This window comes from Elephas maximus, chromosome 8 (genome assembly GCF_024166365.1).
Source record: "Elephas maximus indicus isolate mEleMax1 chromosome 8, mEleMax1 primary haplotype, whole genome shotgun sequence".
Classification (NCBI taxonomy): Eukaryota; Metazoa; Chordata; class Mammalia; order Proboscidea; family Elephantidae; genus Elephas; species Elephas maximus.
Window position 1 is genome coordinate 21,910,359 of NC_064826.1, and position 17,177 is coordinate 21,927,535.

Genomic DNA, 17,177 nt, shown 5'->3' on the forward strand with positions numbered 1-17,177 from the left:
ACATCTACTATTTCCAGTGTAAAGTCCCTGGATTTTTCGTATGTTTTACATGCTAGACTTCACCAAGAGGAAGTGTCCCTAAGAGAGAACTCGGCAAACCAAAGTTAGAGATCACACAAAAGCAGCACAATGACATGAAAGTAGACTAATCTACCAGAGCTGTTTTTTGCCCCAATCTACTTTCACAAACAAGCCAAGGACCTGGGCCAGCAGAGCTGGACAAGATTAGGAAGGCTCCGTTCCCAGGTACCTGACCCATGACTGAGCATTTCTGATGGGGTTCTTGTGATCCAGGAGCAACAGCTCTCCCAAGAGGACTTAACTACTGGCAACTCTCACTTAAGAAGCTCACCTCTAACCTGGTATTTTACAATCTAATATTTCTATGCTGTAATGTAGAGCAATCTGTATGTGTCTTGTCAAAAACAAGCTCCTCGAAGGCAAACCACTAGTTCTTTTTCTCCTCCTCACAGTGCCAAGCAGTAACAGGTGTTAACAAATAACCACTGACTAATCAGCTCTAAAAAAGAGGGAGTACAAGCAAGAACCAGTAGCTGTTCTCATGTCTTCCCACCCTGCAGACTGTGCAGGAGCAAACTCCCTCCTCCCTAACCAAGCAGGCTGCTGACAGGGAGCACCATGTGAGAAGGGAAAGATGGCCACACTACGCAATATGCCTATTTTGATACGAAGGGTTGGTCTGCCGTTAGCACTTCCCAATCAGCAGTACTCACAAACAGGTCTAAACTTGGAAAAGAATTAAAAAAAAAATTCCTATCAAACAATGAGAATCAAGAGTAAAAAAGAAACAGCAGTTTGCTGGAAAAGAGACTAAAACACATCAAGGCCTTGAGGAGTTATTTCTGCATTCCCTGCACATACAACATCATTCATGAAGAAGGCAATGGTACAAATATAGCATTAATGTCGTCTGCTACAGCTTGTAATTTAAAATGCAAATGCTAATGAGCACACTGGTATATCAGTGGAGTTAATAACTGCATGCCTAGCACAGGGGCTGCATCCAAAACACACACAGAGAAGAGACAGACACCATGTTCCAATTTAAAAATAAAAACACCCAAATTAACCCTAGAAAAATCACTAGCAGATGTACATGCTCAGGAAAAGGAGGCACACAAGGGCAGGGAAATGGGAACTTCTCCACTGTTGCAGACTGGCTAGTCGATTTAAGTACCTGCCTACGTACAGTAAAGGTCAAGTGTGGAAGTTACTAGGGTGTCTTCAGGAATGTGATTACAAAGCAAGAGTACGACAAGGGAAGACTAAAAGAAACCCAGAAAGCTTGAACAGAAAGTTTTCTCTGAAGCCCACTTAGAAGCCTATCAGCCAAACTTGCAGGAAGCCATAGGCCAATGAAGAGAGATGCAGATCTCATTTACCTTAACATGGGCAAAGGGTGATAAAGCTTTGGATAAAAAACCAACCAACCAACCAGTCAAAACTGAGGAGATGTGGATTAAGCCAGTAATTTAATAAATGGGGAAAAACGCTCTGGTGATGAAAAACTACAACAGAGAGAATGGGGTTGTGTCTCAGATGCCTTCCAAATATGAAAAGAACTTCTGTGGATTGTTTTTGCTCCTACAAGGTCCCATGCTTGGCAAGCCTGCATCAGAATCTGGGAGCAACCCCAAGGCAGAGAGGCACGAGAAGCTTCTGGGGCTTCCTCAGAGCGCCCCCCCGACCCACCAAGCGCGGAGTGTGAGGAAGAGCGTTGTGTGGTCAGTGGTCGTATCCAGTTCCTTGAATAAAAATCTATAGTCCCCTCTCAAGGTCAACAGGAGAGTATAATTAGGCTGGCTGCCCACACTGGGCACGTTAAACCAACAAATAAACCAGATGCCATTGAGTTAACTCTAACTCGGGATGACCCCATGTGTGTCAGAGTAGAACTGTGCTCTACAGGGGTTTCAATGGCTGCTTTTTTAAGAAGTAGCTTGCCAGCCTGTCCTTCTGAGGTGACTCTAAAGTGGATTTGAACTTCCAACCTTTCGGTTAGCGGCCATGCACGGTAAATGTTTGTACCACCCAGGGACTCCTCTGGACACCTTAGTTGTTAGTGCCATTCATTCGCATTTTATACAAAGGGCCAGGTACAAACTCAGGCAATCCTGCTTATTGGTTTGGGGGAGGACTGATGAAAACTTTCTAGAAGGAATCCAAGGTAAGCACTAACTGGGGGGTCTGGGGAAGGGGGCACAGTTTTTTAATGATAAGAACTATTTTGTATTTCTTTTTTTAAAACCAAGTCAAACCTTTGTTTGAAGGGGGGCTGTGAGAGGTGGCTCCCATGGCAACCAGGATTAAGTCTTACAGGCAGTGTGCACTGCTCACCCTGGGGCTGCCCATTACCAGATTTCAAAGCACTTCCCTTTAATTTCAAATTACTAAGCCATTTACACCCTCTCCTGCATCTATATCCTGCCATTTTCTACTATTAGACTGGGCAAATTATACCTCCATACAGGGCAGGGCAGGTGGGAGGCAGCCCAGATCCTGCCGCCGCTGCCTGCCACCATGACAACTAAGTAGCTGGTGGGGAATGCCAAAAGGTTGACAAGATGGAGTTGAAAAATCCATTCATCTGGGAAAGCCACAAGAATGGGACTAGAATGGAGGCATCTGGCCACAACCAAAGAGACAGGTGTTGGTGTTGGAGATGCTCCAATGGAGAAAAGGCATCAGATTTTCGTCAGCTTCCCATTCCTTCCCCCATGCATACTAGGTGGAAGGCTGCCTCGAAGGCCCTAACAGACTCACACAATCTTACCATTCTGTACCCACTGGACTGACTCTCATTAGCTCTGCAGAGGACAGGTCTTAGGAGCGATATCTTATTCTGTCTGGGATATTCTTTTCCTTGCCCAAAAGGCATAAGCGAAGAAAAACTCTGTCCTTATCTCATCTATATTAAAACTCAAAAGCAATGTGAGTGAAGGCAGAAGGCAGAGAATTTTGGAGGAATGGCTTCTTTTCACTCATCTTTGACTGGTCCGGAGGCAGTCAATGGGCCTGTTCCCAATAGGATAAACCAACATCTTTCTTTATTTGGCACACAAAACCCAACTGAGATGGGGAGGGTGACTGACTCCATAGAAGATGGTACTACCATTAGGTCTACCTTTCCCTCAGCCATAGGAGCCTGGCACAGAACCGCCATCTGGCCTTGCTGTCTTCATCATCTCCAGTTGCCAGCACCACACCAAGATAAGCAAGCCCATCTGATGGAAATAATTAACCAGGAAGCAGGAGAGCACGGATTTGTCTTCAAGTGTTTTAGCTTCAAGGTCTGTGACTGCCATTAAACCATGCTGAACAAATCTTATTTTTATTGATGACTTTATTTATTACTCTGTCTCTCAACCAAAAAAAAAATATTTGAAATGGCTACTGAACAAATCAGATCCCTTCCTCTTTTATCCCGATACATGCCACCATGTCCTGGAAGTCACGCCTTTGTTTCCTACTACTAGTAGAGGGCCAGCAAAGGTGAGGAAAACCTTAAATGAGGTGGATTAACACAACGCTGCAACAATGGACTGAAGCATACCACTGATCGGGAAGATGGCACAGGGCTGGGTAGTGTTCCATTCTGTTATACATATGGTCGCCATGAGTAGAGACCAACTGGACAGTACCTAACAACAACAACAATAGCAGTTCTCAGGTCCTGGCAGTTTTAGGTCTCCCTTCACCCTGGTCACTCTCCTCTGATCCTCCTGCAGTTTGCTGATGTCCTTGCTAAAAGAAGTGTCCCCAGATGGAATATCCTCCTCTAGCCTGCACTGCCCTGGGCTGAGCTGGTCGCTCTGTGCCACCATTCTGGGTCCTATACTTCTTGGTTAGTGACCAGGACTGCCTTGGCCTTTTTGACAGTCTCACATTTACTCTTACTGTTTTATAAAATGTCTAAGTTGTTTTCATTTGTATGGTGTTTAAGGCATGTTTTCCTTATGCTTATTCTTTTTAAAAATATTTTTTTCATGTCTATACATTCTTCACTTCAGTAGACGTTAACTACTTTCTTGAAGGCAGGAACTGTATCTTAGGCTTTTCTACACTCCTAGCATAGTGCCTGCAGATATAAAAAACATGTTAAATAACCATGCAATTGAATGACCCACAAGTATGATGAGGCTCACTCCGGGGATGATTCATGATCCAAAGATGGGAGATAATCAGGCTATAATCGAAGCCTTATGCTTCCATCCACGTGACCAGGGGTGACGGTATGCCTGCAGAGCCTGGGAGCTGAGGGCAGAGCACTGAGTGCTCAGTGGCAGGGGAGCTAAGGAGACAGATATGCCAATACGAAAGCAGAGAGGAAAGTGATTGATGAGTACATCCATTTCTTTTAGGCAACTCTTCCTGCGAACTAATGATACAGGCAAAGTTGTTTGGTCAAGGTGAATCGCATCCAACCGGCCAAAAGAAAATGTTCCCAATCTTCTTAGAGGCTCAAATGCCACCTCCCCTAGGAAGTCTTTTCCATTCCCCAATTAACTGTTCTTTCCTCTGCATTGTCATGTTGTGTTGCCTATATGTTGGATAATTCTTATTTTGCTACTCCTTGTTTCAGTTTTTCATGTGGCTATCTCTACTTGACTAAAAGCTACTCAAGAGCAGCAGCATCGTATTAATTTATGTACCATCCGCAAGCTTTCTATCAAGAATTGCCTTTCATAGAGTGGGCTTGCAAAAATCCTGGCCACACTAAAAAAATGTTCTCCAAAACTGTTTATCGGGCTAATGCTTTTCTACAGGTGATCCTCCAGACCTCCTGAAATAAATATAATTCTTACCAGTCATGTAATTCATATAATGGCACCTATCTTTAAAGGTGAAGAGTGAGGGCAGCCCCAAAAAGTCTCAAGTCAAGCTGCTCATTTCCAGTAATGGGGCCCAACTGAAAGCAAGTCTGCAGTGGAGACAGAATCAAACTGGGAAGTCCCAAGAGAAAGGATACCCCCCACTTGACAAATATCCATTAAGTTGCAATTCAATTAAAGCATTTGAAAGGAATTCATAAGTATCAGTAGACCCTGTAATTGCTTAATTAAGGATAGAAGCCCAGCAAACACAACCACAACAACAGCCTAATTCATTAGCACCTCTGTTATTGCAGTATGGGATTTCTCACTTAAACATGCATTGGCTTTAATTGTGTAATTTGGTAAGGCACTGGTAATCAATGGGAACCCACCAATCCTGGGGCCAGGAGATGAGGAGGCTATTCCTGCTCACCTTCCCTCCGCTCCTATCCTCTTATTACGAGTTTTTGGTCTACTGAAATAGGCAGTTGGTATTCCTATTGCGATTGGCTGGAGAAGAGATGTTAAAGAGAAACAAGGAAAGGAGGCCCTTTATTCAAAGGCATTCAGGATGGAAGGATGCACAGCCAAACCTTTATTTAGCTCACCATGCACACTCACCAACACTGATCAAATCCCAGACACCTAGGACTTTTCTCAATGCCTCCCTTGCCATAATGCAAGGGAGGGGAGTTGTAATCAGGGAGAGAGAGAGAAAAAAAGAAAAATGCCAAAGGGCAGGCAAAGGAAGCCTCATTTTCTAGACTTGTTTCATATGACTAGGTAACTGGTTGATTATAGGTCACCTGCTGTGATCCACATGGGAACCCCCTGCCAGCTGGCTGCTCCCTTTATGGAGTTTGTACTCTGAGTTCCATCCAAGGTGAATGACATCCACTGCTTCTCCAGCCTGTAGTTCTCAGACATACTGCCATGTACCTTGCAGAACATGGAACTACAAAGAGGGGTGGACTACTCACGAGGTGGTAGAAGACCCCACATATCTGACATAAGACTCTTTAGATTACTTTCCATTAAACTTCAAATGATTATTCTCTTCCGATTCAGGGGGAAGCATTTGGTTTGCAGGCCTGACTTGATATCTGCTACGCTTGGCCAGCAGGACAACTTCCTGAACTGTGCCCTCAGCATGACCCTTATCGCCAAAAGCTAAGAAAGCAATTCAAATTATGTAAACATAATATAAACGTAACGAGCCCTGCTGGCAAAAGGGTTAAGTGCTTGGCTGCTAACCACCCAGCAGCTCCATGGGAAAAAGACCTGGTGATCTGGTCCCAGAAAAATTATAGCCTAGGAAACCTTATGGGGCAGTTCTACTCTGTCACATGGGGTCGCTAGGAGTCGAAAAAGACTCAACGGCACCTAAAAACAACAACAACAACAATATAAAGCTCATAGCAATAGGAGAGCACATACTCCATGCCCATTGGTGCCATTAAATGAAAATGTGGATTGTGGGCTAAGTGATTTGCAAATATGTGCCTCAGTCTTCCTTAAGACAAGATACTAAAGTAAAATGTGACACACATGACAAGTGAAAATAAACTGAAATAAAGACTGCGGGCAAACTGCTTTTGTTCTGATGGAAGGAAATGTATGGGGCTCACTGAAGGCTAGATGAGGAAAAAAGAAGCTTTTAAACAAAGCAGGCTGCCTGGGGATCTTGGCTTCCCTGCTCACTCAGGACAAGAAGTGACTGTGATTGCCTCCAAGACTGAAATAAGTATGCACAGGAGGCGGCCACAGCAGCAGGCGAGACCTTGAACAGTCTCCGTTCTGACGGCATAAGGTCACCTGTTCACCAACCAAACCTGAGCCAGGTGCTCAAAGTACTAAATGGCAAGTGCTTTCAGGAGGCACTGACCTGTTAGCTACAGCTGACTTTTCCCAGCCCCACCTGCTATCCCATCTGACCGAGCAATCATTCCACATACAGGGGTGCAGGAACCATGACAAAGAGGCCAGCTGGCTCGGGCCAAATGCCACTCCCTATCAAGCTGTGGGGCCGTCTGCCCAAAAAAGGCCACATAAAAATGGAAAGTGTCCACCCCATCTTGAAGTCCAGAGGGCTCTCCGAAGGCTGGGATTAATGAGAGCAGCACATAAGGGGCAGCTCGCCACAATTATTCTGACTTTCCCCTCAAGGATCACAGCCCCACTCCCTCCTTCCTGCAAAGAAGTAGCACTTCTGGTAGAATGCCAGTTTTCCATGGTGTGAACAGCATTCTTCAGATATTTGCAAAGCTGTACCAAGAGGGTCATTGTCCTGGCGAACAAACCCACAATAGGAATATCCGGGTTTTGCTAGGTACTCACAGAAAAACATCTACACTGGCCAGCCACCCAGCTTTTTTACACGGGAATTAGGAGTTTCTGAAAATCTTCTTTGGACATTTCAAACACAAAATGGTCAAGAGCTAAAACTAATAGCCAAGTAGCAGCCCTGTGAGTTTAGGATGCTCTCCCTGACAGGGACTGCGGAAGGAAAACTGAATAAAGGAAACCCAGATACCTGTGGTCATTTTCAGAACTACTTTCTTCTCTTGGCCCAGTGGAGCTGAGTCATTACTGGGAAGGAAGGCTCTGCTCAAACAAATCCACAGCTTTGTAGCAGAGGCCATCCCCCCATCCCACCTCCCCCCGCAAAAAAAACCCAAACCTGTTGCCGTCAAGTCGATTCCGACTCATAGCGGCTCTAAAAGGACAGAGTAGAATTGCCCCAAAGAGTTTAGAGGAGCGCCTGGTGGATTCCAGCTGCTGACCTTTTGGTTAACACCCGTAGTACAGCAGGAACAAATTCTGCCCAGCTACTCATGGGCTCTCTACCAGCTATGCCCAAAGGCCTGATAAAGAATGGAGACCCATGGTCCTACACAGACATGAGTGTCCATAGAATCCCACTGCCCTTCAAGTCTATCCTGTTTGGATGAAAACTCCATCTATAGCATTAGGAAAGAAAAGCAAGAATTAGCTTAGTAGTTAAGTTAAAACTTAAGAACAAAACCTTAAAAAGATCCTCAGACTAGCCATCACCCCAACAGTGAAAAAATGACAGAAGCCACTTCCAGGCCCACCACTACCCAAGAGCAAATGCTTAATATGTTCCTCTTTTTCGACTTCTTGTCCTGGGCAAGTGGGACATAAACACACAGAAACAAACTTCCTGTAAATCTTAACCTTTCCACAGAACACTTCCTCCCCGTAACTATCTTAACGGACACCCTAAACTACAAAGACTGTAGGGGTGGGTGTCATTATCTCCTGGCTCGTTACAAATATCGACCCTCTATGTGTGTGTAAAAACCCAACCTCTCACAAATCCTGTCACCTGGTTTTATTATCTTCTACTTCTCCTTGTCTCTGTTTTTTCGTGGTCTCCTAGGTCACTCCTTTAAGGAGCCCTGGTGGCACAATGGTTAAGCGCTTGGCTGTTAATAAAAGGTCGGCAGTTCGAACCCACTAGCGGTTCCACGGGAGAAAAGACTTGGAGATCTGCTCCTGTAAAGATTACAGCCTAGGAAACCCTATGGGACAGTTCTACTCTGTCCTATTGGAGTCACCGTGAATCAACTCGATGGCACACAACAACAGGTCACTCCTTTATACTTGGCATAGACTTCTTCCTCACCTTCCATCCAAACTGGATTATTTCAAGATCCATGTGGAAAATTCATCCAAATTTATAACAGTAGAGTAACAGCTATCATTTATTGAGCATCTACAGTATATCAGGCACTGTGGTAAGCATTACACATGCATTATCTTTAATCTCAGTATCTTTGGCAAGATATGTGTCATTATGCCCAATTCACAGATGAGAGAATTGAGATTCATGGGAACTCTTCCAGATGAAATATTAAGCTCTAACTAAAGCTTCTATCCTGCCAGTTCCCTGCTGCCCACACTCCTATCAGAAATGCGCCTCTGGCTCCCCTATTTCATCCTTGTTTATCTAGACCTTCTCGGGCCTCACTTTATTCCCTAGCCTGGGTGGAGCCCACAGCCGATGACTCAGCAGCCCCCTCAATACCTGTGACCTGTTAGCCTTCTTCAAACCTCTCAGCCTGGATCCATCTTCCTGACTCCCACACATGATCAGCAGAGCACTGAGAAGACACACACTGTTGATAATTTATGCTGCAAGATTCAAGATTCCTAATCTCAGGAGGCTCTTCAACCAGTCAGTACCTCTACTGGCCCCAGCCCGGTTCCTACACTCATGCCCCCTGGCAGCTTTTCCAACCCTTGCCGTCACTATTCTCAAACCACCAGCCCTCATAGTGCAAATCAAAGTCATTAGTCAAAGCCATCGTGTCTGTACTTAACACTCATTTTCAGCTTTGTAGTTGTATATTCAGTGGGCAAAGAGAGAAGGAAGGCTGGCCCTAGGATGCCAACCTTAGTGCCACAGAGAAATACTGTAGAGGCAGGAGCCTGTGAATGTATCATCATGGCTGGGGTTTCATAAAGGATTTGGATCCTAATGACACTGGATACAAATAAAAGAGACAAACGGCACTGCCTGAGGAGCTACAAGGGTGGGGTGTCTTTGCTTCCTTGAGGCCTGCCCATGACTAAGATGGCAGGGGCATCTATCTTTAGTGCGTAATGCCAACTATGAGAATTTCACCGTTAACATTCTTCTATGTCTGGAACTCCCTTCGTTCAAGCTGTCTGGGGCTTGTCCTTAAAGCTACTTTCCTCCTACATCCTGTGGCTGTTGGGACTGAAGAGCAGGAAGAGGGTTCATGGTTGGGTCAGCAGTAACAAGGGGATCAAATTGAGAAATTCTGAGTTCATACCCCAACTAGAGATGAAAGATACTAAACGGGTTCCAGGTCCTACCCAAAACACACGGGAAAGGAGGGCATGTGACCAGCAGGAAGAATTTTCAGAGTAACACATACAACACATAAGATTTACCTGCAAGCAAGAAGGTGATAAGGCAAGTTTCCTTTGGCAAATAGAGTTTGAGACGAGAACCACTGAAGACATATTCCACCACAGCTTCAGAACGACCTGCTCGCTGAAGAAAGGGCAGGAACTGCTTTGCTTTTTGGGTATCCTGTTGGGGAAAAGAAGAAAAGAATGATTAGAAAAGTAATGGAACCCAGGTAGACGTTTCTTTCGCTTTGGCCTATCACATAAAGTCTAGCAGAACACCGGAAGCTAAGCAGATAACCCCATAAAAGCAAACAGTTCTGAAACCATCACATAGACATGATGCCCACCTGACTTTGTTAGGAGAAATACAGTTCTAGTCAACAGTTTCCAGAACATTCTCACTGACTTTCTGCTCCCCTCTGCACCCACTGAACGTACGAGTTAGGAAGGTGCTTTAAAAATGAGAATTTCCCTCCTTCTCTAGGACAGGAAGAGGGAAGCTCATTTTCCCTCAATGTAAAACTGAGGTCAGAAGACCAATATTAACCTTCTATGGAGGTTAATTCAAAAAGTGGCTCCCAAGCTGTGTCATACAGCTTTCAAAACTCTTTCCCACGAAATCAAAGGTAGCTCACTTTAAATCTTGAGCAAGTTGTATATGGTCAGAGCTCACTGTTTCTGAACCCAGCAATCAGTGCAGCTTTCCTAAGGCACAGATACAGCAACTCCTGCTCTACGTGCCTTCCTGGGATGGGGCAGTACTTCAGGCATACATACTGTTCCAGTTTCCACGGGGCAACGTGGAGCAGCAGGACGTGCTCCCGGAGACAAACACCACATCATGGCAGCATGAAGAATTATTAGAAAACAAACAAACAAACAAAAAAAAAAACAAAAAGAACCCACTGCCATCGATTAGATTTCAACTAACAATGGCCCCACAGGACAGAGTAGAAATGCCCCCACAGGGTTTCAACGCTGTAATATTTATGGAGGCAGGCTGCCACTCTTTTTGGAGTGGCTGGTGGGTTTAAAATGTGGATCTTTCACTTAGCAGCTGAGTGCTTAACTACTGCGCTACCAGGGCTCCTCGAATAATTATAGAAGCCATAAAAATACATAAAAGGGCAGAGCACTTTTAAAACTTTTCTCGTCCATCAGCACAAAGCCCATGCGTTCTCCCCTCAAGAGCACCATAGAGAGGACGTTTCCAACCTGAGAGCTCACCACCACAGAGCCTTCTCATCCTTTCAGCCCCTCACGCTGATTAAACAGATGATAGAGTAAGCAAGCATCAAAATATCACATCACAGGTGCTGGGGGGATAGTTACTGGCTGTCGGAATTTCCAAGGTTTTCGGTCCAGCCAGGAGAACTGTAAACTCCTGAGGATGGCAAGTTCTGTGCCCTTTCCTGACTCCTGTAACACAGGAGTCCGCCTAGCTCTTCCTCTCTAATTCTACTCCTAACAACCAGGCTATTGTGTCTAAATTAATGCACATTAGATAACGAAAATTTAACAAGTCATCAAGTACTTGAGAGTTTCCATGGGAGCCAAAGGGGCTCCTCTCATTCAGAAGCAGTGAGGTAGGCTGCGATGAAAACAGTATTTATAGTAAGGAGATTCATCGTTCCCTTCAAACAGCTTCTCAGAGAAAAGGAGAGACAGTCATCCATTCTGGGTGCCTCTAATGGCCCACTGGTAACAGGTAAGGTAACAATGAGCTTTAAAAAAAAAAAAAAAAAAATTAGTGGGCCAGAAACTCCCCTAATGCATACTTAAGCAACACATACTCTACTATATGCATATACAGTAGGAAAATGCCTCTCTGGCAGTTGGCTGAAGTCCAGAACAGTCAAGCAAGACAAATGCTCCATGGGAAAGAAAGCACTACCTGATTAAAATCGTTTTGCCATACTAGTCTAAATCTGGGACATTATTCACGAACTGAGCCAGTAAGTCAACAACAATTATCAAATTGATTATTGCGAATCATGAGGCAACTTAATGTCTCTGAAGAGAAGGCCTTTTCCCCTCAAGACTAAAGTAATTCATATTTTTCAGTAATAAACTTTTGCTCGTCATTGTCTTGTTGGATGTATTTATCTGAAAAAAAAAAAGTTTATAGGAAAAACAACTACATGCACACCCACACCAAGGTATGCTTTAATGTGAACAGCAACAAGGAAGTCTTTACTCCGGCAGAAATACACACTATAAAGAATGGATCAACTTCCTGCAGCAGACTCTTGGTTCCTTTTTGCTACTTAAATGCTTTATCGAGAGAGATACCTACTCAGACTGAGAATCAAGGATAAGCAAAGGGATCTTACCATTACCCATGTAATAAAATCAATAGGTGTTCCTGACTCTTCCTAAGCCTCAACCCACAACTCAACAGCCCTATTCCAGAAAAGACATATGGAAGGTAGCAGAGAGAATGCGACATGCCATGTACTATGGCAAAGATGACAATAAAAGCCAACTATGACAAGTGAAGGCATGAAAGCACATATTAAAAGCCATGTTTATTTCCAGAGATAAAATTACAAGACACGACAGGGAGCTCCCATCTTCTCTTGAGCCAAGTGTTTCAAAGGCTGGGATGAGAGGATATGCCTATGGACCACCCACTAAGGGAAACTATGGCAATGGGGTCCATGCTGATAGGCTTTAGGAATGGAAAATTCTTATAAAGTGAATTATACTGAATCAGCTCTTTCAAAACTCAGTCACACCTTCACAATGGTATCTGTCTTTCTAGTGCTTCTATTGCTTGGTGTGCTCCTTTTCAATACAAAAATTCTCAAAGCCTTTAACATTTGTTTCAGTGGCTCAAATGAAAAGATGGGTAAGGCAAACTGACAAGTTCCTGAAGTGACAGATGTAGCCATAAATCATTCTTTGCTAATTTAGTTATGGAAATTATTTACTTTAGGAATTCTGATTATATTAGCATCAAATGGACTAAATGTGGTTCAACAATCTGCCTTCCAAAGAGCCTGTTCAAGTACACCAATGAGCTTCAGTCTCTTACACTTATTTCCAAGGTTCCAGCAAAAGGTAAATAAGAGAAAACTTGACCATGAGAAACAGTATACTGGAGACCAGGTTAGGCTCTCCTGAGGGGAACACACACAAACCTGGATATCCTAGGCATTAGTGAGCTGAAATGGACTGGTATTGGCCATTCTGAATTGGACAATCATATGGTCTTACTATGTTGGGAATGACAAATTGAAGAGGAATCGCGTGGTGTTCATTGTCAAAAAGAACATTTCAAGATCTACCCTGAAGTGCGATGCTGTCAGTAACAGGAAAATATCAATATGGCTGCAAGGATGATCAGTTAATATGACTATTCAAATTTACAAACCAACTACTAAGGCCAAAGATGAAGAAACTGAAGATTTTTACTAACTTTCTGCAGTCTGATATTAATCAAAAATGCAATCAAGATGCACTGATAATTACTGATGGTTAGAATGCAAAAAGTTGGAAACAAAGAAGGATCAGTAGTTGGAAAATACAGCCTTGATGAAAGAAACGATGCCAGAGATCGCATGATAGAATTTTGCAAGACCAACGACTTCTTCATTGGAAATACCTTTTTTCAACAACATAAACAGAGGCTATACATGTTTTTTTTTTTTACCTCACCGGATGGACTACACAGGAATCAAACTGACTACATCTGTGGAAAGAGACAATGGAAAAGCTCAATATGAACAGTCAGAACAAGACTAGGAGCTGACTGCAGACCATCAATTGCTTATATTCAAGTTTCCGTTGAAGCTGAAGAAAATTAGAACAAGTCCACAAGGGCCAAAGTACAACCTTGAGTATATCCCAACTGAATTTAGAGGCTGCCTCAAAAAAAAAAATTTTTTTTTTCAAGAATAGGTTTGACGCACTGAATACTAATGACCAAAGACCAGACGAGCTGTGGAATGATATCAGGGACATCATAAATGAAGAAAGCAAGAGGTCATTAAAAAGACAGGAAAGAAAAGACCAAAATAGATGTCAGAAGAGACTCTGAAACTTGCTCTTGAATGCAGAATAGCTAAGGCGAAAGGAAGAAATGATGAAGTAAAAGAGACGAACAGAAGATTTCAAAGGGCGGCTAAGAAGACAAAGTATTATAATGAAATGTGCAAAGACCCGGAGATGGAAAATGAAAAGGGAAGAATACATTCAGCATTTCTCAAACTGAAAAAGCTGGAGAAAAAATTCAAGCCTCTAGTTTTAATACTGAAGGATTCTATGGGGGAAAATATTAAACGATCCAGGAAGCATGAAAAGAAGACGGAAGAAATACAGAGATTCACTGTACCAGAAAGAATTGGTTGACATTCAACCATTTCTGGAGGTAGCATATAATCGAGAACCAATAGTCCTACAAGAAGTCCAAGCTTCCCTGAAGGCATTGGTGAAAAACATGCTCCAGGAACTGACGCAATACTAACTGAGATGTTTTAACAAACAGAAGCAGTGCTGGAAGTGCTCACTCCTTTCTGCCAAGAAATTTGGAAGAGAGCTACACGGCCAACCAACTGGAAGAGATCCATACTTCTGCCCATTCCAAAGAAAGGTGATCCAACAGAATGCAGAAATTATCAAAAAATATCACTAATATCACATACAAGTAAAACTTTGCTGAAGATTATTCAAAAGTGGTTGCAGCAGTACCTCAACAGGGAACTACCAGAAATTCAAGCTGGATTCTGAAGAGGACAGGGAATGAGGGATATCATTGCTGATGTCAGATGGATCTTGGCTGAAACCAGAGAATACCAGAAAGATGTTCACCTGTGTTTTATTGACTATCCAAAGCTACTTGACTCTGTGGATCATAACAAGTTATGGCTAACATTGAGAAGAATGGGAATTCCATGACACTTAATTGTGCTCAGAAGGAACCTGTACATAGACCAAGAGGCAGTTGTTTGAACAAAGCAAGGGTACACTGTGTGTTTTAAAATCAGGAGAGGTGTGTGTCAAGGTTGCATCCTTTCACCGTACTTATTCCATCTGTATGCTGAGCAAATCATCTGAGAAGGTGGGCTACATGAAGAAGGATGTAGCATCAGGACTGGAGGAAGAGTCATTAACAACCTGCATTATGCAGATGACATAACCTTGCTTGCTGAAAGTGAAGAGGATGTGACACACTTGCTGACAAAGATCAAAAGACTATAGCCTTCAGTATGGATTACACCTCAACAAAAGAAGAAAAAAATCCTCACAACTGGACCAATAAGTAACATCATGATAAATGGAGAAATCACTGAAGTTGTCAAGGATTTCATTTTACCTGGATCCACAATCAATGCCCATGGAGGCAGAAGTCAAGAAATTAAATGACCAGTATTGCATCAGGCAAATCTGCTGCAAAAGACCTCTTCAAAACATTAAAAAGTAAAGATGTCACTTTAAGGACTAAGGGGCACCTGACTCAAGCCATGGTGTTTTCAATTGCCTTACATGCATGTGAAAGTTGGACAATGAATAAGGAACACCAAAGAACTGATACCTTCGAATTATGGTGTTGGTGAAGAATACTGACTATTCCATGGACTGCCAGAAGAAGGAACAAATCTGTCTTAGAAGCAAAGATGGTGAGACTTCATCTCACATACTTTGGACATGTTATCAGGAGCGACCAGTCCCTGGAGAAGGAAATCATGCTTGGTAAAGCAGATGGTTAGTGAAAAAGAGGAAGACCCTCAACGAGATGGAGTGACAAAATAGCTGCAACAGGGCGCTGCTCAAGCATAACAAAGATTGTGAGGATGGAACAGGACCAGGCTGCGCTTCTTTCTGTTGTATATAGGGTCGCTATGAGTCAGAGCTGACTCAAAAGCATCTATCGACAACAAGGGTTTGAAGATGCCATGTGGATCTTGTTGCTATTGTTGTTGGTTGCCATCAACTTGATTTTGACCCCATGTGACAGAGTAGAACTGCACTGTGGGGCGTTCCTGGCTGTAATCTTTACAGACAGTGTTCTGCTGCTATTCATAAGGTTTTCACTGGCTAATGCTTTTCAGAAGTAGACTGCCAGGTCCTTCTTCCTAGTCTTAGTCCAGAAGCTCAGCTGAAACCTGTCCTCCATGGGTTGCCCTGCTGGTATCTGAACACCGGTGACACAGCTTGCAGCATCACAGCAACATGGAAGACTCTACAGTTTGACAAACTGACAGATACGTGGGGGGAGCATTGTTCACGAGAGCCAAAATATAACCTTGAGTATATCCCACCTGAATCTAGAGACCATCTGAAGAATAGATTTGACGCATTGAACACTACTGACCAAAGACCAGATGAGTTGTGGAATGACATCAAGGACATCATACATGAAGAAAGAGGTCACTGAAAAGACAGGAAAGAAAGAAAAGAATAAGATGGATGTCAGAGGAGACTCTGAAACTTGCTCTCAAATGTCGAGCAGCTAAAGCAAAAGGTAGAATTAATGAAGCAAAAGAAGTGAACAGAAGATTTCAAAGGGTGGCTCGAGAAGACAAAGTAAAGTATTATAATGACATGTGCAAAGAGCTGGAGATGGAAAACCAAAAGGGAAGAACATGCTCGGCGTTTCTCAAGCTGAAAGAACTAAAGAAAAAATTCAAGCCTCGAGTTGCAATAGTGAAGGATTCCACAGGGAAAATATTAAACGATGCAGGAAGCATCAAAAGAAAATGGAAGGAATACACAGAGTCATTATACCAAAGACAATTAGTCAATGTTCAACCATTTCAAGAGGTGGCATATGATCAGGAACCAATGGTACTGAAGGAAGAAGTCCAAGCTGCTCTGAAGGCATTGGCAAAAAACAAGGCTCCAGGAATTGATGGAATATCAATTGAGATGTTTCAACAAACAGATGCAGAGCTGGAGGTGCTCACTCGTCTATGCCAAGAAATATGGAAGACAGCTTCCCAGCCAACTGACTGGAAGAAATCCATATTTATGCCTATTCCCAAGAAAGATGATCCAACCGAATGTGGAAATTATAGAACAATATCGTTAATATCACACACAAGCAAAATTGTGCCGAAGATCATTCAAAAACGGCTGTAGCGGTATGTCGACAGGGAACTGCCAGAAATTCAGGCTGGTTTCAGAAGAGGACGTGGAACCAGGAATATCATTGCTGATGTCAGATGGATCCTGGCTGAAAGCAGAGAATACCAGAAGGATGTTTACCTGTGTTTTATTGACTATGCAAAGGCATTCAACTGTGTGGATCATAACAAACTATGGATAACACTGCAAAGAATGGGAATTCCAGAACACTTCATTGTGCTCATGAGGAACCTTTACATAGATCAAGGGGCAGTTGTTCAGACAGAACAAGGGGATACTGATTGGTTTAACGACAGGAAAGGTGTGCGTCAGAGTTGTATTTTTCACCATACCTATTCAATCTGTATG

At 43.2% G+C, this 17,177-nt stretch overlaps 1 protein-coding gene across 1 annotated transcript in view; it reads right to left on the minus strand.

Annotated features, from left to right (window-relative positions):
* Nucleotides 1–17,177, minus strand: part of SND1 (staphylococcal nuclease and tudor domain containing 1) — a 496,139-nt gene that overhangs the window by 152,673 nt on the left and 326,289 nt on the right. The window contains exon 15 of the mRNA XM_049894741.1: nt 9,780–9,921. Within this exon, the coding sequence (XP_049750698.1) occupies nt 9,780–9,921 (142 nt within the window). The remainder of the gene's footprint in view (nt 1–9,779; nt 9,922–17,177) is intronic.